Source organism: Pteropus alecto, unplaced genomic scaffold (assembly GCF_000325575.1).
Source record: "Pteropus alecto unplaced genomic scaffold, ASM32557v1 scaffold7, whole genome shotgun sequence".
In the NCBI taxonomy this organism is placed as follows: domain Eukaryota; kingdom Metazoa; phylum Chordata; class Mammalia; order Chiroptera; family Pteropodidae; genus Pteropus; species Pteropus alecto.
This window is the reverse complement of record NW_006494614.1, coordinates 40,815,090-40,841,011: the sequence shown is the minus strand read 5'-3', so window position 1 is coordinate 40,841,011 and position 25,922 is coordinate 40,815,090. Positions and strand designations below refer to the sequence as shown.

General features: G+C 51.1%; 2 protein-coding genes across 12 annotated transcripts; one reads left to right on the top strand and one right to left on the bottom strand.

Moving 5' to 3' along the window:
* The first annotated feature begins 2,506 nt into the window (after nucleotides 1-2,506).
* Nucleotides 2,507-21,786, top strand: ABCC10 (ATP binding cassette subfamily C member 10). 11 transcript variants are annotated; one of them, XM_006926522.3, is made up of 22 exons: nucleotides 2,507-2,662; nucleotides 2,938-3,109; nucleotides 5,046-6,264; nucleotides 7,703-7,930; nucleotides 8,539-8,695; nucleotides 8,946-9,055; nucleotides 10,884-10,963; nucleotides 11,577-11,748; nucleotides 12,911-13,009; nucleotides 13,428-13,617; nucleotides 14,282-14,356; nucleotides 14,502-14,702; nucleotides 15,105-15,258; nucleotides 15,448-15,637; nucleotides 17,167-17,510; nucleotides 17,835-18,004; nucleotides 18,507-18,667; nucleotides 18,992-19,245; nucleotides 20,218-20,363; nucleotides 20,451-20,548; nucleotides 20,786-20,898; nucleotides 21,360-21,782. In XM_006926522.3, the coding sequence occupies exons 2-22, from the start codon at nucleotides 2,949-2,951 to the stop codon at nucleotides 21,511-21,513; spliced, it is 4,476 nt and encodes a 1,491-aa protein (XP_006926584.1). In that variant the 5' UTR covers nucleotides 2,507-2,662; nucleotides 2,938-2,948; the 3' UTR covers nucleotides 21,514-21,782. The 11 variants fall into 11 exon arrangements, 3 of the variants coding, with proteins under 3 accessions (XP_006926584.1, XP_015456022.1, XP_015456021.1); XM_015600536.2 differs by having other exon boundaries at nucleotides 20,451-20,553; nucleotides 21,360-21,491; XR_003044439.1 differs by lacking the exon at nucleotides 20,451-20,548 and having other exon boundaries at nucleotides 21,360-21,491.
* A 63-nt stretch (nucleotides 21,787-21,849) lies between these two features.
* Nucleotides 21,850-25,500, bottom strand: DLK2 (delta like non-canonical Notch ligand 2). The gene is made up of 5 exons (XM_006926519.3): nucleotides 25,327-25,500; nucleotides 24,989-25,052; nucleotides 23,902-24,032; nucleotides 23,298-23,442; nucleotides 21,850-22,612 (listed from the first exon to the last, which is right to left on the bottom strand). Exons 1-5 carry the CDS (start codon nucleotides 25,400-25,402, stop codon nucleotides 21,877-21,879), a joined length of 1,152 nt encoding a protein of 383 aa, XP_006926581.1. The 5' UTR covers nucleotides 25,403-25,500; the 3' UTR covers nucleotides 21,850-21,876.
* Between the last annotated feature and the right edge of the window lie 422 nt (nucleotides 25,501-25,922).

Genomic DNA, 25,922 nt, shown 5'->3' with positions numbered 1-25,922 from the left:
TTATAGCAGAAAGCAGATGTGGAAGAAGAGGTCTCCCATCCCTCAACATCTAATAATAAAGGTTCTTAGAAAAAAGGTAGGCAGGAAAGTTAATTAGGGAATTTCTGGTCTGCCTGCAAAGACAGTGAGGTCAACCTATCTTAGAAGGGGTCCGCCCTAATCCACCCACAATTAAGCAAGTCAGAAGGCATTTTTTTTAATTCGCACAAAGAAACCAGTAGGCAGAGATTTAGGTCCAGTTTAAGCCAGTCACTCGCACCTGCGCAATGAAGAGCTCAACGACCTTCAACTCATCTGAGTCTCATTATACTATCATTGTAATATGATGCATATGCCCAGAAGTTCAATAATATCATTATAACAGACTGAATTCCGGGAACAAACATGCGCAGAAAGCAAAATGATGACTCACTGAGTCCTGTCAATCTTAGTTGTCAATCAAGGAGGCTCACACCTCTAAGAAAAGTAACCACCCACAGCAAAAAAGGGATAAAAACCCTAAAGTCTTTGTTACCAGGTCCTTTGAGTCATGCTTCTCTTGCTCAGGCCTGCTTCCACATCTGGAAGTGTACTTTCCTTTCTAATAAAACTTCTTTTCTACTGTATTTCGGTGTCTTACTCAATTCTTTGTTCAAGACCTCAAGAACCTGGACAATGGGCTGAGAGAGGACCCCACTCTCTGGTAACGGGGAACTCAAGCTCTGCACTGAGAGAAAAAAGGGTTCTTTGCTGAGCGTTAGAAAGAATTCAAAAACATGTCAAAGTTAAGAGTCAAAAGGGAAGTTTATTAGAGAAGGGGTAATGCTCCATAGACAGAGCATGGTCTCTCACAGGCAGAGAGTGAGAGAGCCTGAGAGACTCAGAGAGACAGAGACAATAGAGAAAGACAGGGACAGTGAGAGACAGTAAAGACAGAGAGGCACCCTGAGTGTTCAGGGAATTCAGTTTACATGTCATTCTTTAGTTTCTGTGAATTACAGTTTAAAGACTTTGTTTACTCATTTTCCTTTGATGATATGGGTATACAGTGAGGAAAGACAAGAGTATGTAGAGTAAAAAGGTAAGAATATGCAGCATGAAAGGCCTGCTGGCAATTTCCAGCCTTTGATCCATATAGGTTCCCCATTGGTGTTAGTCATAAAGAACAAATGATTTTATTGCGTGTAGGGCTCAACTTAAAAACTCTGTTTTCCTGTTTTCCCTTCCAGGTGTGGGGAAATAGGTTGTTAGCAATCCCAGCAGAAATTTTCCTTTATTCTGCAGGTTTCCTCATGGTCTGGCTGTAGGGCTGATTAGCATAATGCAGTCTCTGAATATAGCTTGTTTTAACATTTAGTTCTCTTGCCTCCTCCCTACATTAAGATGATGTATTTGTCTACAGTGGCTAATGTAAACTTCCAAATAGTTGTTCATTTGTAAATAGCTCTGTGGTATTGTTTAACTGTCTCCCGTATTTCTTGTAAGTATTTAATTATATACTTGACTAGACTCAAATTTTTTGGCAAGAATATTTTATTTTTCATGAGGCACACACATCTGGTGTCTCTTTTTGTAAGATAGCAGCCATTGATGGTCATTGCCTAAAGGATCTATTTATTACTAGGGATTGTGAAATGCAAACCTACATTTAATTTGTAAAAATAACATTAATTTCCAGTGTTAGAGATACCAGGCTTCTTTTTGAGATGCAATGGAATAATCATAGCTATCTGTTGAGCTACTTTTCTTTGAGCTCTGTAGATACTTGTGTGAGGTAGATACCAACATCATGCCCAATAAACAGATAATACAACTGAGAAGCAGAAGCAACTCGCCCAAGATCACACTGTTGAAAAACGGTAGGCTCAGTATTCCATTTCAGGTCATTTAACAATGAAGCTCATATCCTTCCCATTGCTTCTCTCAAAGATTTACTATTGTGGGACTATTCTAAGCAAAGCATTTGCTCTATGCACTTTATTGAACTCTCTTAAGATTACCTTAGTATTGGTATTATTGCCCATTTTATACAGATAAACTGAGGTTTAAAGAGGTCAGGAAACTTCCCAGAGGCCATGCAGCCTTAGAGTAAGAAAGAAATGGTTTAAATGTCCCTAAGTGGCATTTTTCTTCCCTGTAGCAGGCAAGTTTGGCTTCCCAGCTCTGTAAACTTTAAGAATTAGAACAATGCATGTACTTGCTAGGAAACAGTAGACAGATGGGAGCGAGTACTGCACGTGAGAATGTATGAATGATGTTGCACTAGAGCTCAGTTCCCATGTAAGTAAGACCGCAGACGTTGCAGCAGAGCGCAGTTCACATTCGGAAACAAGGGTGCCACTGCAGTAGCACGCCTCGGTAAAGAGGCCATCCGAAGCCGAGAGCGGTGAGCATGCGCGCAAAAGTTCTGCGACTAGGAGGGTGAACCGCGCCTGAGAAGTCATCCTTCCTTTAGGGGGAGCCAGACTAGCGTGTCCAGCGCCCCAACCCGCAGCAGGCTCTTCTGCCTCCACCAGAGCCTGGGCTCTCTGGATCCGGTGGAAAGCCGTTCTTCAGGTTACAAGTTCCGGATCTCTGGGGGGAGGGGCACATGGGAGGGAGAAATGCAGAGACCACGTAACTGACCAGCCCAGAAGTCCGCCAGCACCAGGCAGCCAAACCACCTCCCTTTCTACCCTTGGAGGTAACCCGAAAATGGGCGGGGTCTTGCTTTGGGGCGGAAACAAGGAGGTGTCCCGGGAGGAGGGCGGGATTGGTGGCCCGGAGACCCGGCTGGGGCGCGTTGTCAAGGCCAGCTGTCAGCTGAGGCGCTCTAACACCACCCCTGCTGCCTGGCCAGCTCTCCCAGTCACGCAGCCTCCATGCGCCGGCTTCCTGCCTAATCTTCGCCGTTGGGGACGCGGATTTCCCCGTTTCTGGAGAGAACCTTCCCTCCTTCAACCCTCGGCTTCCCTGCAGGTGAAGCCTCCATGGAGCGGCTCCTGGCCCAGCTGTGCGGCACCAGCACGTTGCAGCCGCTCCCGGTGTGGGAGGAGGACACCACCGGCCACTGCTTCACCCAGCTGGTGCTCAGCGCCTTGCCCCACGCGCTCCTCTCCGTGCTCAGTGCCTGCCACTGGGGCACCCTTAGGTGGGTTGAGACGGAGTGCAAGACATCTGTCCATGTGTACCTCACCCGAAACCCACATCTGTGCAGCACTATAATTAGAATAGTGAGAGAGGTCTCTGGAGTAGGGCAAAAGTAGGATAAAATCTGGGCGTTACCACTTTACATCAGTGTGGCTGTCTGGGAGCAAGTTACCTATCTTCTCTGAGCCTCATAGCATTGTTCGGAAGTTTAAACCAGATAATGTATTTAAGCGTATTGCACAGTGCCTGGCACATTTCTAAAGACCCAGTGTGTAGCAGAAATCATCACTTTTGTAGATTTTCAGATACCTAAACACAACTGTCATGAATTGAAGGCAGAATTGAGTGAACAATATTTTTAGCCGAAAAGGATAACTTGGGTTGAAGTTGTAGGACCAGTTTCATAACACTTCCATCTGTGAAACCTTGATGTTACTAGGCTAAGGAAAACATCTGTACTCAGCTGGAGAGAAGGCAGTAGGTAGAAAAAAAAAAGAGCAAAATCAAAACTTTTAATTCTACATGAGTTTGAAGATCTAAGGTGGGGGTGCTAAAATCACCTTGGTTTTCTGCTTAGTTCCTGTATGGCTAGATATGGCTAAAGTTAGTCTCGCTCTGGTTCTGACAAGGCAAGAGGGAAGTGTTTTGGGGAGTCCCTAGTCTGATGGATGGAATATATCCCTATCCAGGATGAATTAGGGGGCTGATGAATCCTTTTCTTGGGTGGGAGAAGATTTGGATCTGCTCAGGCTGTGAAGAATCCTGTTTTATCTCTTATGCAGAAATGAGACAAAAGGAAAAAGAGGGTTAGTCAGGACATCTACACAGCCTACTCAGAGGAGTATCTATTAAAAATTGACACAATCTTTTAGGAACTCACAGTCTAACGGGAAGGCAAAAGAGACCATCACGTCAATAGAAATTATGTTTATCTCAGTTCACTTATCAGACTTTAGTGCAATGTTGAAAAGGGTTAGAGATCCTAAATCCCAGACAGGAAAGGACCTCAGAGGGCTTTAGGTCTAGAGTCTTCACTGCTCATTGTGCTGATGAAGAAAACAAGGTGCATAGAGAGGAAGAGATTTGCCCAAGGTCATGAGACTGGTGAGCCCAATGGTCTTTCTTCTGTCTACACATCTTAGGAAATAGAATTATTAAAGGTTGACTTTTATTCCAATATAAATTCCTCATATAACTGATCAGCTGGACTTTGTAAAGGAAACCTAAGGCATTTAACCAACAAAGGGAATAAGATTCAGTCCTTCTTTTAAGACATTCTAACAGTTACTGCTGCAGGCGTGTTTTCCTATACTTGATTTTTAGTGCAGACAGATCACCTTTTTGTTTAAGAACATGTTTGGCATGCCAAGAAGACAGACAAAACTGGAAAGAGGATTTTCTTCAGCTAAAAGAGTTAGAAGAAAGATCCACATCCCATTCTACAACCATTGGAGAGACACAGAGTAGAATATTCTGAGGTGTCATAAAATTTAGGCTATAGTAGCAGACTGTAGAAGGTGTATGTAAGTCAAGTTTTTATTCATCTAATAGTGCTTCAGGTGAATTTAAGGGTTGTTTTAGGTAGATACTTTTGTGAAAATGAATACTCATCCTGTAATGGTTATCAATATGAAAATGTAGGATTTTTTTTTCTAATTAGAGCTTTCATGTTTGGTACAACCTTAATTTAAAACTGTTAATCTTTGTGGTGAAAGAATGATCAGAAATGGTGTGGATAGATTAGAAAGTGGATTAAGTTAATCCAGGAAGACTTCCTAGGAGAAAAGGCCCTACATTTCAAAGTAAAGTGGGCTAGAAGTAAGGTATACAGGGCAGGAAGTTAATTCCCTCTAGGAAAGTGAGCTAGGAAAGAGGTGCGTCTGGGCCCTGAGTCAGTCATAATATGCTTCCTTTTCTCTTTTCCCTCTTGTCCCCAGGAGTCCAGATTACAACCTACCGTGCAGTCTTGGCTGGCGCCTTCGACTCACAGCCTCCTTCTTGCTCTCCATCTTTCCACTGCTAGACCTCCTTCCAGTTGCTTTGCCACCAGGAGCAGGCCCAGGGCCCATAGGGCTAGAGGTGTTGGCAGGGGGCGTGGCAGCTGTGGCCTGGATCAGTCACACTCTAGCCTTGTGGGTGTTGGCTCACTCACCTTATGGCCACTCCCGGGGGCCCTTGGCTTTGGCTCTGGCTGCCTTCCTGCCAGCCCCAGCCCTAGTGCTGACCCTACTATGGCACTGCCAGCGAGGCACACTTCTGCCCCCACTTCTTCCAGGGCCCCTCTCCCGCCTCTGCCTTCTTATCATGCAGCTGGCTGCACTCTTGGTCTATGGACTGGGCTGGGCGGTCCCTGGGGAGCCTCAGGAACCCTGGGCCCAGGAGCCTCTCCTGTCTGAGGGACAGGAACCTGAGGTAGCTGAGGATGGGGAGAGTTGGCTGTCACGCTTTTCCTATGCCTGGCTGACACCCTTGCTGGCCCGTGGGGCCCGTGGAGAACTCAGGCAGCCCCAGGACATTTGCCACCTCCCCCACAGGCTGCACCCAGCCTACCTGGCATGTGTCATTAAGGCACATTGGCAGGAGGGGGCCCAGCTGTGGAGGGTCCTGTACGGGGCCTTTGGGCAGTGCTACCTGGCACTTGGACTGCTGAAGCTGGTGGGGACCATGCTGGGATTCTCTGGGCCCCTGCTGCTGTCCCTACTGGTGGGCTTCCTGGAGGAGGGGCAAGAGCCACTAAGCAACGGTCTACTGTATGCATTGGGTCTAGCTGGAGGGGCTGTGCTGGGCGCTGTACTGCAGAATCAGTATGGGTATGAGGTACGGAAGGTGACACTTCAGGCACGGGGGGCTGTGCTTAACATCCTGTATCGAAAGGCTTTACAGCTGGGGCCCACACGCCCTCCTGCTGGGGAGGCCCTGAACCTACTAGGCACTGATTCTGAGCGGTTGCTTAACTTTGCTGGGAGCTTCCATGAGGCCTGGGGTCTGCCCCTGCAGCTGGCCATCACCCTCTACCTGCTGCACCAGCAAGTGGGTGTGGCCTTTGTTGGTGGTCTGATCTTGGCACTGCTGCTGGTACCTGTCAACAAAGTGATTGCCACCCGCATCATGGCCAGCAACCAGGAGATGCTACAGTACAAGGATGCACGGGTTAAGGTGAGGGACTACTTGAAATCCCCCAGCAATCCGGAGACCCCACCCAGCATCCTGGCCCCTAGGTCTTCCTATGTACAGTGCCTGAGGGAGTAAGTGTGATCTAAAAGTTAAAAATCTCAGACTGGAGAAAGATGTCGGTTCATGACCCAACTCTACCACTTACTATTTAATCTCCAACAAGTCACTTCTTTGGGCTTCCATTTTCTCATCTGTAAAATGAGGATGATAGCTTGCCTCATAGGGTTGCTTGAGGATTGAATGAGATCATGCTTGCCAATCACAAAGTAAACCCTAAGTAAATGTGGCCCATTAGTAATATTAAGTAAATTACTAATATTTTACTTAATATATTATGTAAATTACTTAATATAGTAATATTAAGTAAACCCTAAGTAAATGTGGCCCATTAGTAATATTATAGTATTAGCTCATGCAGCCCTAAACAGCAACCCTAGGAGGTAGGAAGTAACCTATCTGGGACCAAATGAGTTTTTAGTGATAGGGCCAGGACCCAAGTCTCCCACCTCTTCATCAAGGGCACAGTCGTCGCATAGCTGCATGTGGAGAGGCCTAGGGGAACCCCAGCTACCTCTTAGGGGTGAGCTGTGGGGAAGGGAGTGGGTCACTCTCCTGCCTGGGCCTGCCCTAGGTGTTGAGCATCTGGCTGAGTCAGTTCTGGGTTATCCAGTGATTGTGGGTACCTTACAGAGGGGATGGCAGGAGTGAGAGTCCATACAGCATAGTTGTTAACATCTTACTGGAAGAGTTCAGAGTGCTAATGTACAGGGTGTCCCTGATAGCTGGTTATGGCATGAGGCCTTTTCCTCTACCCATGACAACTACAGACTAGGTCTCTGGGGCCATCCACAGATGGCTCCCAGTGCCTCCCTGGCATGCAGGCTGTTGGGATCCAAGGAGTTTCTTTGGCCCTTGCCCATCTTGCCTGGGTCTTTTGGCCTCTCTGTCCCCGGGCTGTGGCTCCTATACCTGTATAGTCTTATGGGAATAGTTCCCATACCACCCAAGCTATGTGCCAGACTGGTGACCGGTCCTTGAATCCCATATCTTCTGGCTTTGGAAAGTAGTCCTTAGTCCCTCATCTAATGGAAGGAATGCTTTTGCCCCAGTGTGGTAACCCTCTGCACTTTATACTACTTCATCTCTAGGAAGATGAGGGGATCCAGCTCTGAACTGCCTCCAGCTGGAACATGTGGAGGAGAAGTAAAAGACTGGGAGGGAAGCAAGCCAGGACTGAAAGGGTTTGAGGGCAGGACTTCAGATAGAGCTGAGATGAGGAAGAAAACCAGGGCTAAGGAAATACATAGTGCCTGGGGACTCAGTACTCGATATCCTCTGTCAGGAGCCGGGGGAAGACTGGTCAGAGAAGTCACATGAGCAGCGTCTCCACTTCACACTGCTCTCTTGTCTCCATCCTTAGCTCATGACAGAGCTGCTGAGTGGCATTCGGGTCATCAAGTTCTTCGGGTGGGAGCAGGCACTGGGGGCCCGAGTAGAGGCCTGCCGGGCTCGAGAGCTGGGGCGACTCTGGGTCATCAAATACCTGGACGCAGCCTGTGTGTACCTGTGGGCTGCCCTGCCAGTTATCATCTCCATCGTCATCTTCATCACCTATGTCCTCATGGGGCACCAGCTCACTGCCACCAAGGTGAGGACTGGGGTGGGGGTAGGGGATGGCAGTAGGGAAGCATAGGAAGGAGGGAGCAGTAAGATGACTACAGTGGAGTGGAAAGGTGGGCTCAGGCCTGTGGTGCTAGCTGAGAAGGAGGGAGGAGGATCCCCGGCTACCTTATCTTTTCCTAAACAAGGGGAAATTCTCTGACGGGACATTTTTCTGGGACCTTGGATATGTAACCCTTCCCTCTGAAGGAATTCCTTTTTTCCCACTTTTCCTTTCTTTCCAACTTCTAGTCAGGTCCAAGCTCCATCTTAGGTCCCCTAATTCTCATTCTAATAGCCTTTGAGGGAAAAAAAATCCATGATCCAAGGGCTGGTTCTGGCCGGGGTCAGATGATGTTGCTACTTAGAAATTATGAGAAAGCATGAAAGTGAGCTAGGTGCAACCTGGATCCCTAGAGGAACATCCGGAATTTCTGTGATTCTTAAAAGTGGCTATCTTTGCCACCTCTAATCCAGGGATTATTCAGTCAACCCCTCAGTTCTTCTACTGCCTTGTTCTTCCCAGTCCACAAAGCCACCCATAGAGTAGGTCTTTAGATGCTTTAACCCCCCGCCCCCGCCTTCCACCCTACTTAGGTGTTCACGGCCCTGGCACTGGTACGCATGCTTATTCTTCCCCTCAACAACTTCCCTTGGGTGATCAATGGCCTCCTGGAGGCCAAAGTGTCCTTGGACCGGATCCAGCGTTTCCTCGATCTTCCCAACCAGAACCCCAAGGCCTACTACAGCCAAGGTAATGGGAAGCTAGAGGGCAAAACCTGGCACAGGGTGAGGAGGGAACTGTAGTCCCCTGGGCTCTGTATGGATGCTACCAGGAGCCAGAGGCATAAGAATCCATTTCCTGGGGGAGGATGCTCAGACTAAGGCTGAATTAGGCCTGAGCAGGCAGATATGGGACAGGTAAGCCAATGACATGCCCCTGGTTTACCATCCCCAAGCAGGTGGTTGATTAGGCCAAGCTGAATGGCTTCTTCCCTGTTCAGATCCCCCCACAGAGCCATCTACAGTATTGGAGCTGCATGAAGCCCTGTTCTCTTGGGACCCAGTTGGAACCAGCCAGGAGACCTTCATTAGTCATCTTGAAGTGAAGAAGGTTCGTTGGTCAGACAACCTAGGAGAGTCCCCAGCCTAATAAGGAAGATGGGGACTCAGTGACAGATAAACAAGTTTGGAACCAATCATAGCTAGGTGGCCCTGTAGCTCTAATTACTGAGGGAAGGACTGGAGTGGTTTTGGTGAGCTGGCTCTAATCAGGGAAGAGATGAATCCTCATCTCCGAATGTCATTCCTCCATACACAGCTTTTAGAGAGTAGTCACATCTTTCTCTGGTCTTCAGACAGCTTATACCCACCAGTCCAGACTGACAAGTTTATTTGTCTCCTGGATCCTCCATGTCCCCTACAAGCTTCTGAGTTCTGAACAGACCCCAAAGTTTACCCAGCATCTACCCCAGGCTGGGGACTAGAGGAGAGGCCCAACAGCCTCTTCTTAGAAGGATTTTGCAAATGGGGTAGATAATCCTCTATCTTGGTGAAAGAACTCACACCCTGTGACTCACACCATGGCATACATCCTCAAAGAAGCACTTGAAAGAACATTCCTAGCAGGACAGCGACCTCTGTTTACCCCAGTCCTGAGTTTTCACTCTCCCCTGACCCCTGTCCAACCCTTTGCCCCATAGCTCAACCCAGCATTCTCTCCAGTGGTGCCTGAACTGCCTCCACGTTTGGCTCACATTTCTGGCTTGGGCTGTATGTTTTGTTTATCCTTTTAGGCAAGACAAGGCTGGAATTTTTCAAAGGAATTTTACTAATGTGTCAGGGCTTTTTTTTTTTTTTTTTTTTTTGTAGAGAGCCGATTGTTAAAGATTTACCAGCATGCCATCATTGCTCACAGACCAGATGTGATAAGAAAGCAGGATTTATGGTAATGAGTCTTAGAGGTGAATTTACCCTGGAGATTATTTCTCAATCTATGTTGGCTAAAATCTGTTGTAATAGCCACAAATTTTTTAAAAGAATTTTTCTAATGTTTGAGGGGTTTTTTTTTTTTTTTTTTTTTTTTTTTAATGTCGTAGAAACCCAGTGGAGAGAGCTTACACAAACAAGAATGTATAATAGGGATATAGAGATGAATTGCAGAATCCGAAAACAAGCATGTGGCCCAGTCTCAGCAGCAGCCCAGAACCAGGTCTCAACTTGCAGAGCTCTCTCCTGTCCACTTTGCTCTCCGTATTTGCCTTGTTTTTTCTCTGTGTGAACCCACTCTCCATTGAGCAAAAGGTGTGACTGCAGAGAGCCCTCCCACTTACTGGCTGCAGCCGGAAAGAGGGAGCGTCCCCAGGGAAGGCCTCAGATTTGTTTGATGCCCACTTGTAGATGGGTTAACCCTGGCTGGCCGGGTGGGGGCATCACAGTTTCTAAGAGCCCCTCCTGTTTCTAGAGAAGGAATTTTTTTTTTCCTTTTTGTACAGGGAGATAGCTCCATGAATGTATGTTACAACTAAGAAATGAATAGAACACAGAAAATGTTAAACTGCAAATCACAGAAATGGGCACTTCTGAAAGCACTGTTTTTTTCTTGAGATATCCAAAGTCTAGCCACAGGTAGACTTAGCCAGCTCAGTATACAGGCCCCAAAGCATGGAGTCCTTTCCTTGAAATTTCTTGGGCAGTTTTCCTCCCATTCTCTGGCATGCTGCTCCTCTCCAGAGGCCCTTCACATAAGCAGTGAAACTGATAGCTCCTCCGAATGGAGAATAAAACACCCTACTTTTCTAAGTCCAGCACCACTCAGTCTGTGCAGTGGTAAATTATTTCCTTACAGACAAACTGAGTCCTAAAGAGAAGCCTCTGTGGGATGATTGGCAGCCCAGGGCCTCAGGAGGGAGATCTGACACCTACTTGTGTGACTTTTGCAGGGTGTCCTGGTCGGCATCGTGGGGAAGGTGGGCTGCGGGAAGAGCTCGCTGCTGGCTGCCATTGCTGGGGAGCTCCACAGGTAAGCAACCTCCAGTGCCCGCACCCTTGGCTCTGTCCTTCATCAAACACCTAGCTCCTGCTATGTGGTGGACACCTTTTTTAGGGGCCAGAGGTGTCAAGATGAAGAAGACCTTGTCCATTTCTTGGGAGAGTTTTCAATTTGGAAAGGTGAAGACAGTCAAGAAAGTGAGTTATAAACATCATACCAGAGTGTTATAAATTCTATAATAGTGAGTGAAGAAATAAATGGAAACATCCGGCATCAACTAATCTTTGAGAAAATGTAGTTGTGCAGCAAAGGGATCCAGAGAGTTGCTGAGGTGCGAAGGGGGCCTTCTTATTTTACGGTGAGAATGCATGAGTGCAGAGTGATGGCCACACTCTCTTCTGAGCTTCTGAACACAGCTAGATACAGTAGCTGCTTGGCTGCAGCCAAAGAGCAATTTCTTCCCTTCCCAGTCTGGAATGAGCCTACAGCCTCATTTAGGACCACTCCACCTCAGTGGCTGCCAATCCCGAGAGCCATGTAACACGAAGACAGCAGTCTGGAAAGGCTTCCGGGAGGTAGGGGCTGGGCGTGGAGGGACTCAGTCTGGATCAAGCCCCCATGCTGCTGGCCTGGCTCTCTGCAGGCTGCGTGGACGGGTGGCAGTATGGGGGCTGTCCAAAGGCTTTGGCCTAGCCACCCAGGAACCCTGGATCCAGTTTGCCACCATCCGAGACAACATTCTCTTTGGGAAGACATTTGATGCCCAGCTGTACAAGGAAGTACTAGAGGCCTGCGCCCTCAATGACGACCTCAGTGTGAGTGCCTATCCCTGAAACCTCTTGGCCACTATCAGAGACTTGCTACTCTGGGAAGGGCTTGCTTCCACTCAGGCATCATTTACCCAGGACTAGCTGTCAGGCTTTGATCCTCCCAGAGTGTCTAGCTGCTCGGTTCCCTGTTCTGCATAGCACCCAGAGTTGTGGTGGGGACTGGATATTCCACACAGAAGCTGGAGGAACCCTGAGGCATCTGGGACTAGGGGAGGGTTCCATAGGTCTGAAACCCTTAGCTCTCCGTAGGTCTGGCTAGTTGTTCTGATTCAAGAGGCCCTCCCCCACCTCCCACTAGGAAAACTTGAGTCAAGGTTACTCTAGAGAAGCCTGGCGACCCCATTAGATCCCTCATAGCTAAAGCACTAAATTTAGGGGGGTGAGATTACAGATTTCTCCTATGACTTCCCCACCCAACCCCCATGTCCTCTGCAGTACTGTCGTCACCACTACCCTATCTAGGTAAATATGGCACTTCCCTGGAAAGGAGGACCTTTGACTTTTACCATTGGGCATCCTATGTCCATTTATCATTTGTTTCTACATCAAGTATTTCTCAAATGTCTTCCGGGTACTGGGAACTGTTCTAGGCACTAATAATAGTGATGAATAGCAAAGCTTTTCTCTCAAGGGAATTAGCCATCTGGTGGACCACTGGTGTTTATTCTGGTATGGGGACCCCTTAGCTAAGGAAATCACTCCTAAGGCCGCGGGAAGGCTCAGGGTACATTCCTTCTCGATAAATCTATGGAAGCTTTCACATCGAATTTCCCCATCATCATCCTTGCTTTTTAAAAAGGCAGGGTATCTATGTTCATGTCCTGTCCCTTACTACCTGTGGAACAACCTTGGGCAAGGTAGTGACTCTGTCTGAGCTTAGATCTCATCTGTGAAAAGGAAATAATACCATCTTCATAAGTTGTCAGGATCAGATGTGATGATGCCTGTGAAGTGCTAAGCAAATAGTAAGTGTTCAATAAATGCCAGTTGTTATTAGAATTATGGATTATCCCCTCTGGCTTGCTCACCCAAAATTCAAGTCCAGTCTTTTCAAGCTTGCTGGCTCTCTTCCCTACAAAGGGGTAGGAAATGGGATAGAAGGTATTGGGAAGTTCGTTGACCAATACTGGGGGACCTGTCCCATCAGATCCTTCCTGATGGAGACCAGACAGAGGTGGGGGAGAAGGGTGTGACCCTCAGCGGGGGACAGCGGGCCCGGATTGCCCTTGCTCGTGCTGTCTACCAGGTAAGTTAAAGGTGGGGGAGTCTAGAGCCTTGGGAGCTTTGCCGAGAGGATTGGGATGGAGATATTCTCGTCAGCATCCAGTTTTCCCCCTCCCCTTTCATGCTCGTGAGGTATTGGTCTCTCGGCTATCCCACCAACCTTTTGCAGATTCAAGGCAGAATTAAAAGCCCTTTAAAAAGCATTATGTGGCTTGAGGCACTGGGACCCAGCAAGGCTGAGTACTGGCTCTGGAGCACTAGTCTTGCTTGACTGGAGGGAAGTCCACTCTTAGGTACCACCTCCTCTACCACTGTAGGAGTAGCACCCAGAGTTCTGAACCGTCTACTCTGACTGCCTCGAGATCACATCCTAGGAGAGGTCTGGGTTCTGGCCAGAGGACCTGAGACTTGGTGCCAGTGATGTCCCCACCTCTCCCTAGGAAAAGGAGCTCTATCTCCTTGATGACCCTCTGGCGGCTGTGGATGCAGATGTGGCCAACCACTTGCTGCATAGGTGCATCCTGGGAACACTGAGCCACACCACACGGCTGCTCTGCACCCACCGCACTGAGTACCTGGAGAAGGCTGACTTGGTGTTGCTGATGGAAGCTGGGTGCCTCGTCCAGGCTGGTAATGTGGGCCCCTAGGGCAGGAGCACAGCCAAGTGAGAGAGCCATATACCCAGATGTGACAGGGGCTGGGAGACAGATGGATTGTTAAGTGCAGACTCTGCCAGCGCCTCCATGTGTGGCCTGAGCCTTTGGTCTAATGGGAGCTCCTGTCCTGCCTTCACAAAACCGGCGTGAGGTGAAATGCCAGTGGATTTGGGACTTGGGCCTAATGACTGGGTGCTTTGGGAACTTAGAGGCCCAGGATCTCTGAGAACAAGTTTGATATCCTTGGAGAAGAGAAAGCAGTCAGTTTTAGAACAGTCTTTATTTAAAAAAATCAACTGAAGGATTATTATCTAGAAGGACATGACCATCTGTAAGTTCACTGGGAGAGAAATAAGAGGAGATGAGGCTCCACCAGAGAATTAGGAATTTTGTGAGGCATGAGGAAAAAGCTTGGTGGTAATGAGAGGTGACTCTGGACAGAGTGCTTGCAGGTGGCTGTGACTCTCCTGGAGAGAACATTTCTGTCAGTGCCAATAGAACCAGAGACACAGAGGAATGGTCTTGCTTTGAGTCTGGGGATCCAGGGAGGAGGTCCAAAGAGAATAGGGGGTGGATTGGCACACATCCTGGTGTATTTCCAGATTAGCCTCCTTCTAATCTCCCCCGCTACCTTCCAGGGCCTCCCTCTGAGATCCTGCCATTGGTACAAGCTGTCCCCAAAGTCTGGGCTGATGGACAAGAATCTGACTCAGGTATGGCCCAGGTAGGGCCCAAGAGGAAGGGGCTTGCCTTTCACTGCCACACTGTTTTCTACAGAGCTTGCCTGCCCCTCTGAAACACTGAGGTTTTTAACTGTCATCCTGCCAACTCAGTCCCCTCTGACCTTGATTCTCCCAGCCACAGCCCAGTCAGGAAAACAAAGAAACCCAGAGAAAACGAAGGAGAGAGTAGAGGCAGAGGAGAGCACATCTGGCCGCCTATTGCAGGAAGAAAGCAAGAAGGAGGGTGCCGTGGCCTTCCACGTGTATCGAGCATACTGGAAGGCCATGGGCCAGGGTCTGGCCCTAGCCATCCTCTTCTCTCTGCTCCTCATGCAAGGTAGGAGTAAACCCTGAAGTCCCTTATCCCACCCACTGCCCTATCTTCTAAGTCCCCACCATATCCACCACCTTGTACTAATCCTTACAAAGCCCAGAGACTCACCATACATACGTGACAGCTGAGACAAGAGGCCCCTAATTCTGAGAGAGTCCAAGAGGCCAAATAGATGCACTCTGTGGCCATCTTCTGATCTGCCCCATTCTGCAAATTTGAGATCAAGCTCTCCCCAGAGTTAAAGGGCGATGGGCCCGGGAAAGACGTGCACACCAGGAAGGATATTGGACAGTTGCAAGGTGGGGAGGACCAGCAGGGTAAAGAAGGGTAAAACTGGAGGCAAGGGCAGAGGAACAGAAAAAAGGAGGTCTCTCTCTCAACTTTTTCCTTCCCATCTCCACCCAGCCACAAGGAACGCTGCTGATTGGTGGCTCTCCCACTGGATCTCTCAGCTGAAAAAAGCCAAGAATAGTTCCCAGGAGGCGCTAGCCCCAACCACCCTGGACTCCGCTGGGCTCCTCTCTGCCCAGCTGCTTCTGTTCTCCCCCGGAAGCATCTAGTGAGTGACTAGGGCTGGGAGCAGGCCTGGTGCTCTCAGAGTGGTTGCTGGGCAGGGAGTGAGAGCTGTGGGGGACTGCGTTCCCAGGGCTGTGTCTCTGGAGGTTGGGGTGAGGTGGCATGGAGGAAGGGAAGGGACCCCCGACTGGCCCTACTTTTGGTTACCCACAGCCCCCTCCCCACCACCCAGCACCTCAGTGTTTCCGCTGCCCAAAGCTGCCCCCAATGGCTCCTCAGACATCCGTTTCTACCTCACCGTGTATGCGACAATTGCTGGTGTCAACTCCCTCTGCACCCTTCTCCGGGCAGTGCTCTTTGCAGCGGGCACCCTCCAAGCAGCCGCCACCCTGCATCGCCGCCTGCTGTGTCGAGTTCTCATGGTGAGGGGATGGGAGAATGGGTGGCATGGGGGAGCCCTCTCAATACCTGGGCTCCATCAGGGACCCCATCCTACTGCCTAGATGAGGGCAGCAGTTGACAACCTGAGACCTGGAAAGGCCAAGAGCAGAGGCTCCCTGGGTTCAAACCCAGTTACTTAAGCCTATAGCTTTCTCATCTGTAACTTGGAGGGAAGAGAATTTTCCTCAGAGTCACTTTCATTTTGGACTTCAAGTGCAAAGGGCTGAGTTAACCACCCCTTAGTGTATGCGAGGCCCCTCTTTTGTTTTACTTATTTATCCATCCCCTTGTATCTGTATATCCTGTCTCCATTTCCCTCCTTTCCTTGATAAACAACCATTCTAAGTATGTTTAATATGGATCTTTTTGTTTTGTTTTGTTTTGTTTTTGTAAAATGTCTGTGTTTTGTGTACACACATTTTCATAAACGACATTCCGTTTCTTATAATGTTTAGGACTGTTTCTAAGATCCATCCTTGTTGCTGTGTATACTTCTTTTCTAGTCTGTTGCTTACTCCATAGACTTATTATGCGGATAAACTTAATTAGTACATGGAAAGTGCTTAGGATGGTTCCTGGCACATAATAAGTGTTCAATTAGCAATTATTATTAATGTTGTTGTCATTGTTACAAAGCCCTTTCTTGTCCGTTATCTTATTTGGGCCTCATAATAATCCCGTGAGGTAGGTACTGTTAACCCCAGAAAATGAGACTCTGATTGTGTAAGTGACCTGGACAAAGCTAGTTCCATGGAGATCCAGGCTGCTATGCACATCTTTCCATTGACTATCAGGGAGCAGCTCCCTTCGCTTCTTTCTCTCCTCGAGGAATCAAGGAGGGGACATCTACAGGCTGTCAAGGAATTAATTTCTCATAAGCTGGCATTAGGAAGTACTTCAAAAAGTCCTTTTAAGTCTCCTGCCTTAAGATAGGACTGTTCCCCAAGTAAAGGCAGAGAGTTGGACAGGGAAGATGCAGAAAGGGAAAGGAGGCTGTCTTTGAAACTGTACCTCGCAATAGTAGTCCAAATAGCTAGCAGTCACTGAGCACATACTCCATGCCAGGCAGACTGCTAAGCACCTGACTGCTATATATATGGCCTTTAATCCTAACAGTCCTGTGAGGTATGATTCCCTTACTATCTCCATTTTGAAGTGGGGAACCGAGTCGCTTAAATCTCACTCACTGGCCTGAAGTCCCCATTTTCTGGAGAGAGATTAGCTCCCTGCCCTCGAGAGGGTCATAGGCATGTCTAGTACAGAGGTAGAGGAATGGCCAGCATGGCCTCTCATGATCACTACTGACCAGAGGGAGAGAGAGAGTCTCTATCTTTCACACTCTGAGATATTCTTCCTCCAAGCCCCACCTGCCCCTCCTCTCTGCCCCCAAATTCTGGGGACACTTTAGTCCCTTCCTGTTCTCTACCTTGGGCCTTTCTCCCCACTCTGTCTCCCCCCAGGGTTTCTGCCAAACCCTGTCCTTGCCCAACCACACCCCGCCTTCTCTCAGGCACCAGTGACTTTCTTCAGCTCCACGCCCATGGGCCGGATCCTAAACCGCTTCTCTTCTGACGTGGCCTGTACTGATGACAGCCTTCCCTTCATACTCAACATCCTCCTAGCCAATGCAGCAGGCCTGCTGGGCCTCCTGGCTGTGCTGGCCTCTGGCCTGCCCTGGCTGCTGCTGCTGCTGCCACCTTTGAGTATCATCTACTACCGTGTGCAGCGCTACTACAGGGCCTCCTCAAGGGAGCTGCGGCGCCTAGGTAGCCTCACCCTGTCTCCACTCTACACCCACCTGGCCGACACCTTGGCTGGCCTCCCCGTGCTCCGGGCTGCTGGAGCCACTGACAGGTGTGTGGACTCTGTCTCTCTCAACCAGAGCCTAGGGAGAGGGGAGAAGAGGGACCTCTGAGAAGAAAGGCATGCTGGGGAGGGGGGTTTTAGGTTTCCTGAGAAAGCAAGGGTGGGTGAGGGCACTAGGGGAAAGAGGAAAGAAAAAAGGGATAGTGAGGCAGAGCAGACCCCTATGAAGGAACACCTTGGCCTCTTGGTACCCTGACGTGAGGCCTGTGGGTGTGTAGATCAGCTCTGAGAAGGAGGTATTCTATGCGGAAGGAGTCTGGGTGGGTCAGTGCAACAGTAGGATGGCCTTGTTTTCCTCCTGGCCTCCCCCAGGTTTGAAGAGGAGAACCAGAGACTCCTGGAGCTAAACCAGAGGTGCCAGTTTGCTTCCAGTGCTACCATGCAGTGGCTGGACATTCGGCTACAGCTCATGGGGGCTGCAGTGGTCAGTGCCATCGCAGGCATTGCCCTGGTGCAGCACCAGCAGGGCCTCGCTAACCCAGGTACCACCTCAGGACCCCTTACTCTTACCTCAGAAGCATGTGATTCCCACCCCCTACCCAAGACCTCTCCCTGCACTGTACCCTAAACATTTCACCTCCCACCCAGGTTCCCTATGAGGAAGTATTGTAATTCTCCGCCCACCCCCACCCCCCCATTTTAGAGTTGAGGAAACTGAGTCTCAAGGACTGACTTGCCCAAGGGTTGGTGGATCTGAGACTAGAATGAGTCTTCAGATCTCGCCCCTTCCCTGCTCATCCCCATCCCCAGGACTCTTCCAGGTCTACCTGTCATCCCTCATAGCCTCTCCAGGCCCACTCCATTGCTTTACATCTAGCCTTTTGTGGTTCTGGTCTGGTGCTGACATCTTCCTGCTTCTCCGCTGGTCTCTTTTAAATGCCCATGGTCCACATAGCTTGGGATTCTCCTATTCTGCCTCACTTCTCCCCATACACATCCCAATGTCCAAGCCTCCCCTAGTGGCTGGTGTTCCTCTCCCCCTAGGACTGGTGGGCCTGTCACTGTCCTACGCCCTGTCCCTGACGGGCCTGCTCTCAGGCCTGGTGAGCAGCTTCACGCAGACGGAGGCCATGCTGGTGAGCGTGGAACGGCTGGAAGAGTACTCCTGTGACCTGCCCCAGGAGCCCCAAGGCCAGCAGTCGCAGGTAGGCCTGCATCCCCGCCCCAGGCCTGGGTGCTGGAATCCTGTAGGACCTCCTGATGGCCCTAGTCTCTCTCCAAGTTCCTTTCCTTTCACTCCTCGCCATTTTTCTCAGCTCCTCTAACGTTCTCACACGTTCTCCCCATTCTTCACTGTGCCCCGCATCTTTGTGTCCATTTTCCCTGCCTCTCCTTCATTTGCCCTCCTTTCCCCATGCCATCCATTTCTCATTATCCCCCTCCTTCTACTCTCCAACCTTCCCTTCTCCCCGCTGTGTCTCCCCCATCTTACCCATCTCCCTCCATCTCCCACCCATGAATCCCACCAGCTAGGCACTGGCTGGCTGACGCAGGGGAGCATTGAGTTCCAGGATGTGGTGTTGGTGTACCGGCCAGGGCTGCCAAATGCCCTGGATGGGGTGACCTTCCGCGTGCAGCCTGGAGAAAAGTTGGGCATCGTGGGCCGCACAGGCTCCGGCAAGTCTTCCCTGTTGTTGGTGCTCTTCCGGCTCCTGGAGCCCAGTTCGGGGCAAGTGCTGCTGGATGGAGTGGACACCAGCCAACTGGAGCTGTCTGAACTCAGGTCTGGGGGAGGGAGAAGAGGGGACCCAGACTACTGGCACTTAGAGGAAGGCCCAGCCCAGGAAGACTTTACATGAACTCAGGACAGCCAGGGCTGATTATAAGTGAAATGGAAGACAGGACAAGCAGGTGAGGATAGCGAGCTCCTAGTGCTCAGGTCTAGGGGCACAGCTATGGTCTCAAAGTCTTCGGTCTGACCCAAGTCCACCTTTCCAGCTTCATCTTTCTTGTACTTCCCAGCATACACCCTGCACTCTAGAGCCCCAGTCACTGCATCCTGAATCAGAACCTCCCTGGTGCTGCGCCTGAGATACTCATCCCCTTAGCCTCAGGCTCGGCACGTGGTGCTCAGGACAGCTTGAGACCTGGGCCAGTTGCCCCTGGCACAAGCGGCCACATCTGGGGCTGAACTTCTCCCCCGACCACCCCCAGGTTAGCCTGGTATCATTTTTGCTGAGTTCCATGACATGGAAAAGGAAGGGAAGCTCTGTTCTAAAGCCCATTACTGATCCTAGGCCCTGGCTCCGCCCTTCTTGTATTCTCTATGACCTATGGTGGCCTTACGTTTTAGCTCCACCATATGGCTCCTCAGGACCCAATTCCTGGCCCTCCAACCTTGAAGCATCCCCTGCCTATCCATACTCCGCTCATTCCTTGCCACTACTGCTGTCCCAGTGATTGCTGGAGTCAGTGCCACACAGCCCACCCTCGCTCTCTGTATTTTGTGCCTTAGTGAGGGGTAAACTCCTTAAGGATGGAGTCTAGGCCTTTTGTTTCTCTGGTATTCCCCAGAGCACCAGCACTGTTCTAGGAACATGGCTTGCTAACTGGGGAGCAGAGTGAGGGTTATGTTCAGGTTGTCTCCCCAAACTTTCCTGGCTTTGCTAGACTTAGAGCTAAAATCTGTGCTAGGAGCAGAAGTGGCCACATCTCCAGCCTAGACCCCATGTCCTGTCCCCTCCTTGTTCCCCAGATCCCAGTTGGCTATCATCCCCCAGGACCCCTTTTTGTTCAGTGGAACCATTCGGGAAAACCTGGACCCCCGGGGCCTGTTTGAGGATAGGGCTCTCTGGCAGGCCCTGGAGCAATGCCACCTGAGCGAGGTGATCATATCCATGGGTGAGTGTACTAGGCTTTACCCTGCAGGGTGGAAGAGGAGGGAGCAGAGAGAGTCCTGGGACCTGGGGGTGAAGATGTGCCTTGCAGGTGGTCTGGATGGTGAGCTAGGCGAGGGCGGCCGGAGCTTATCGCTGGGACAGAGGCAGCTGCTGTGTCTGGCCAGGGCGCTCCTCACAGATGCCAAGGTAAGGTGAGAAGAAGAGACATTAGACAGGGCCAGGAAGAAGGCAGGGGCATGTTAGGGGTGAAGAAGTGGGCTGGGGAGAGGTCTCAGGGGACCTAGTTTTCCTTTTTAGAGCTGGAGATGGGGAGCTGTGGGCTGGACTGGGCCAGGCCAGCCAGGAGGTGGAGGCTAGTGCTTGGCAGGAGCCAAGGCTAACCCTCTTCTCCCTCTTTCTTCCCACCCCCTCCACATGTTCCAGATCCTTTGTATTGACGAGGCCACAGCAAGCGTGGACCAGAAGACAGACCAACTGCTCCAGCAGACCATCTGTAAACGCTTTGCCAACAAGACAGTGCTGATCATTGCCCACAGGTGTGCAAGTATCCAGCATGAGACTCTAATCAGGGCCTTTGGTGTCAGGGCTCCCAGGGGTCAGGGCCCTAACGGTTCCAACCCCCCTCCCCCCCCCCGCCCCCGTGAACCCCCATTCCTCATTCTCATAGCACATTGTCGGCAGCCACAGATCAACTCGCAGAGGCTGCTCCTAACGAACCCGCCTGAAGGCCCCCTGGAATGAGGGCAAGTCTAGTATAACCCCGATGACTGAACGGTTCCAACCCCCCCCCCCCCCCCCCGCCCCCGTGAACCTCAGTTCCTCATTCTCATTGCACATTGTCTTAGAGAACCTGCCGCCCCCAGCCCCAAGCATAGAGCCACGGATAAAGCCTGCAGGCACACCTGTGCAGTCCAGGGCAGGAGAGGAGAGAATGCGGGTCAGCTTTCTGCTTTAAGGCGCTGTCCCTCATTCCCACTGACCACCTGCTCTCACACAGGCTCAACACCATCCTGAACTCGGATCGAGTGCTGGTACTGCAAGCTGGGAGGGTCGTGGAACTGGACTCCCCTGCCGCCTTGCGCAACCAGCCCCACTCGCTATTCCAGCAGCTGCTGCAGAGCAGCCAGCAAGGAGCCCACTCCTCTCCCTGAGGGCCCTCCAGGGTCTGCTGGGTGGCTGCAGAGCTGGCTGCTTGTTTACATTCTTTTCCATGACCCTACCTCAGCCCGTGCTTCCCCAGAGGGGAAAAGGCACCCTGGGTTCCTCTTTGGGAACCACTCTTAAGGCAGAGTTCCAAGGTTTCCCCAGAACATCTGTGACTCCAGGAAAGTTTCTCTGGCAAAGAAGCCCACTTACACTTTCATAATTTTATTGGATAAAATTCCCATCTTACATTCTGTGTATTAAAAAAATAATATTTCTGGTGTGAGGCTGCTTAGGGGTGGTAATAAAAGACTACTCTAGTCTAAGGGGCAAAGGAGGTAAAGGAGGGGGCAGGAAAGCCCCCACTTCCATCACAGTGCTGTGGTCTTTCCAGGCTCAGGGGGCAGGTCAGGTGGTAAGGTGAGCCCTGCAGGCAGCATGCTAACCTGACACTCCTGGTCCTGGCGTGCTGGGACATAGTGTGGTGCAGGGTAGCAACAGGGTCCAGGGGGACAGATACCACGGCGCCAGGCCCGCAGGGTCAACAATACCGTGGACAGGACCAGGGCGGCAGTGATGGCCCCAAAAACCACCATAGCCACCAAGCTAGACTCACCTAGCCCGGCCTCTTGCCTCCGCACCACCTCCTTCACTGAGATGCGCAGCAGACCAGCCCCCGCACTGTGGGGGACAGGCCCTGTGGCTGGTACCACCACAGCTGACGTGAGCCCCAGGGGGATGTCTGCTGTGGTGGTGGGTTCTGGGACAGGTAAGACTAGCTCACAAGTCTTGCCGCCATAGCCACTGGGGCAGAGACAGTCGAAGTCATGGACACGGTCCCGACAGCGGGCCCCTCTCTGGCATGGGCGGCTGGCACAGTCATCCAGGTTGATGGTGCAGAAGCGTCCAGCAAAGCCCTCAGGGCAGAGGCAGGAGAAGCGATTTATGCCGTCCAGGCATGTGGCACCGTTAGCACAAGGCCGCATCAGACAGTCGTCTACATTCACCTCACAGCGGGCTCCCACAAAGCCCGCCAAGCAGCGGCATGTGAAGTTGAGGGCAAAGCCCTGGTCATCCTGGCACAGCCCACCATTCCGGCATGGGGAGCTGGGTTGGAGGTGGGAGAGGGCATTGATACTGAATCATACCTGTAGGGTAGCCCACGTCAGCATCCTGACCACTGCCACCCCATCCCCCTTCCAGCTATCACCTTGAGCTCACTTTCGGAGCCTCAAATGCCTTATTTTAAAACTGGGAACATAAGGAGTACCCAGCATCCTAAATTGTGAGGGTTAAGTGAGATAATCCAATGTCATGCAGTTAGCTTGGGGCCTGGCCCAAAGGGCAGGTAAGTATACTATTACCCTGTCAGGCTCTCAGGCCTGGGGCAGGAATGAGGACAAGTCCAACCCTGCTGCCCATTTCCTCATGCACACCATGAAGCATAAGGCTGCTGTTTGGAACATCCTTAGGGACTGCGTGCAGCTTCAGAGAATGAGGGGAGTCCTAGGTCCTCAACTTCCCCATACCCACCCCTCTCTGCTCCACAGCCAGAGCAGTCACTTGTTGATCTGTAGATTTTTGTTGAAGAAATGGTTCAGGTGGTATAAAAAAGCTGAGAAACCCTGAACTTGAGACACTTTGGCAGGCTGGGGTTTTGTCCTTTGTTGCCCCCATGTGGGTCTTCTGACCCTCAGCCCTAATACTTTACCGCCACCACCCTCAACAGTCCTGCCTCCTCCCTTCACCACATCGTCTAACCTCAAACTCACCCCAAGGGGCCAGCACTCACCCTGCCTGCTCACAGGGTCCCCTCTTGCGCTCGCAGTCCCGCCCATGGAAGCCTGGTAGGCACACACAGTGGTACTTGCCACCCCCGTCATACACGCACTGGCCTCCGTTCTGGCAGGGGGACTGTGTGGTACAGATGTACTCATCTGGAAAGGAGACAGGGAAGGCTCTGAGATAGCCCCTTACATCTGGCATCCAGACCTGCCCAGGCCCCACCCAAGGTTCTGTGGGTGTAGCTCATACTGCAAAGCCAGGCTGGTATTGTGTAGTGGGAGAAAACAACACTGAATTTGGAGTCAGGAGGCTCCTATCACTGGCAATGTCAGTCTGTTTCAGAGTGAATTTGGGCAAGTTATATCTTGTCAATGGGTCTCAGTTTCTTCTTATGTAAAATGAGTACTGTTTTTGGCAGCTGCCTTGGCTACCTCTTGGGGTTATGTTGAGGGCCAATGCAGACAGCAGATAGGTATAACGTCTAAAATGATGAAATACCATGTATTTGAGGGTTTGAGCTGGACACAACAGGTACTCAATAAACATGGATGGATGTTCTCCCAAGACACAGCGGTTCCCCAGACTAACAGCTTCCCTCTTGACTCTCATACCTTTGTCACAGAACTTGCCAGCCCAGCCACTGTGACAGATGCACTGCCAGGGCTGGTGGCAGGAACCGTGCTGGCAGCCGGGCATCCTCACACAGCGCTCACAGTGCAGCCCCTCCCAGCCTGGGTCACACCTGATGGGGAGAAGTACAGGGTCAGGGCTCTGGGTAGGCAATGTGAGGAAATGGAGGCAGCAAAACCAAAGCTTTTAGAAAACAAGAGGACATATGACAGTCCCTAAGGGGAAGCAGGCCTATCCCAGATAGGTGTGGTCCGTGCAAGATCATAGGCCACATATATGGAATCAGACCATCAGACATCAACATTCAAGTCCTCATTCTACACTTTGTCTAATCTTTATGAGCCATAGTTTTATCATCTATTAATTGGAGATACATCTGGCAGGGATGTCTGTAAATGCCCCCGATATCACTCTTGTCTGAGGAGCTCAGAAGCATTTTTTTAAAAAGAGCAACTTCGAAGGGTCATCAGAACTATCTTCCCACCCTGATTCCAGGGCAAAGGCCTAACCTATTTTTTAAAAACCCTCCAAGGATGACGAGTCCGAAACACCCCCAGCCCCTCCAGCAGCTTCCCATCAGCTCCTTTCCTTATGTCCCTCCAGACATATTTTCCTCCTGCTACAGAATTTCCCCAACCCCCACTCCAGTCAATTACTCAGATTCATCAGGAAAGATCCCCTTTCTTAAGTGCTTCTCTCTAGCAACGCTGCAACCTTTCTTTCCAGGCTGAACAATTCTCTTTATATCGTTCCTATATTTTTCCCTTTCATCAAGATTCTCAATTTCCAAATGCTCTCAAGCTTCAAGTCTTTCTCCTGGTATCTTGAGGAGGAATATTTCAGAATTTCTGGATCAGATTTGGGAGAGTAGAGGAAAAAAAGGCAAGGCAAAAGGGTCTGCAGGTTGGGACAGGCTGGCCAATCTGCCCCTATGCTGTGAGGGGATGGGGAATGAACAGTAGGGTCTCAAGCCCCTGGATACCCTGCCCTGGGGCTTGGCCTGGTTGTGGTATGAAGGGCTGAGAAATGGGGAGCAAAGAGTTTAAGAGCACGTGCTAGGAGAGGTACCTGCAGGAGCCATCAGGTGCACAGCAGCCATGGGCCAGGTCACAGTGGGAGCTGCAGTCATCAGCTGCAAGAGATTGATGTGGGAGGGGTGACCCTGGGGTCCGGGTTGGGCTCCCTGAGATGTGGGGCTCTGGAGAGGATACAGGGTCCCAGTAATTGGATGGGCTCAGCTCTGGGCCAGGGAAGGACGTCTAGTTCCAAAGGGAAGACTTGGGTCCCACCAACCCCACGGGTCCGAGTGGGTGCAGTGCCGTCTCTGGCCGGCAGAGGTCAACGTGCAAGCGAGGGACAGCCCTCTCAGGAGAGGGCCGCGCGACTTGAGCCCGGGGTGCGCTCACCTCGGGCAGGCTGAACGGATGCCCCCAGAATGCACAAAAGGCACAAGAGATGTAGGCAGCGGCAGCTGCTGGGCATGGTCAGCGCCGGCCCCAGGAGGAACGGATGGATGGATGGCCGGACGTGCGGACACCTGTGGGATGGCACAGGCTGGGAGGAGGTCGGACGCGAAGATAGCGGCACGGATTCCGGTTCCGAGTGACAGAAGCAGAGAGGGAGAGGAGCGTGCAGACAGGGGGGGTAGGGACAGCGGGAGGGCGGGGGTGTGGAAGGATTGGGCCAGCAAGGGTACTGGGGAATAGGATCCAGGAGCTGGCTCTGTACGAAGAAGGCGAAGGATGGGCAGCGCGGAGCGAGGTCAGGGCGCAGGAAGGGCCGGGGCGGGGAACGCAGCAGAACCGAGTTGTCGCGGGGATGGGGACAGCGCCGAGGGTTGGTCTCGAGCACGGAGGGGTGACAGGGGCTGGTTCCTGGCAGCAAAGTCTCCGATCCCATCCCCGACTCCAACCAGGACTTTCTCCCACGTCCCCTTCCCATTTCGACCGCGTATGGTTCGGCCGCGGCGCCAGGCCTGGGGTCCCCGAGCGCCGCTCGCCCT

Bases quoted from the DNA above. Each gene is read 5' to 3' on its own strand.
- ABCC10 (XM_006926522.3), top strand. From the start codon at position 2,949: ATGGAGCGGCTCCTGGCCCAGCTGTGCGGCACCAGCACGTTGCAGCCG. The intron at 11,749-12,910 runs GTGAGTGCCTAT...CTGTCCCATCAG, and splicing joins CCCTCAATGACGACCTCAGT to ATCCTTCCTGATGGAGACCA. The intron at 20,364-20,450 runs GTGAGTGTACTA...TGTGCCTTGCAG, and splicing joins CGAGGTGATCATATCCATGG to GTGGTCTGGATGGTGAGCTA.
- DLK2 (XM_006926519.3), bottom strand. From the start codon at position 25,402: ATGCCCAGCAGCTGCCGCTGCCTACATCTCTTGTGCCTTTTGTGCATT. The intron at 23,443-23,901 runs GTATGAGAGTCA...TCTCCTTTCCAG, and splicing joins TGGCAAGTTCTGTGACAAAG to ATGAGTACATCTGTACCACA. The intron at 22,613-23,297 runs GTGAGTGCTGGC...CCTCCAACCCAG, and splicing joins GGACCCTGTGAGCAGGCAGG to CTCCCCATGCCGGAATGGTG.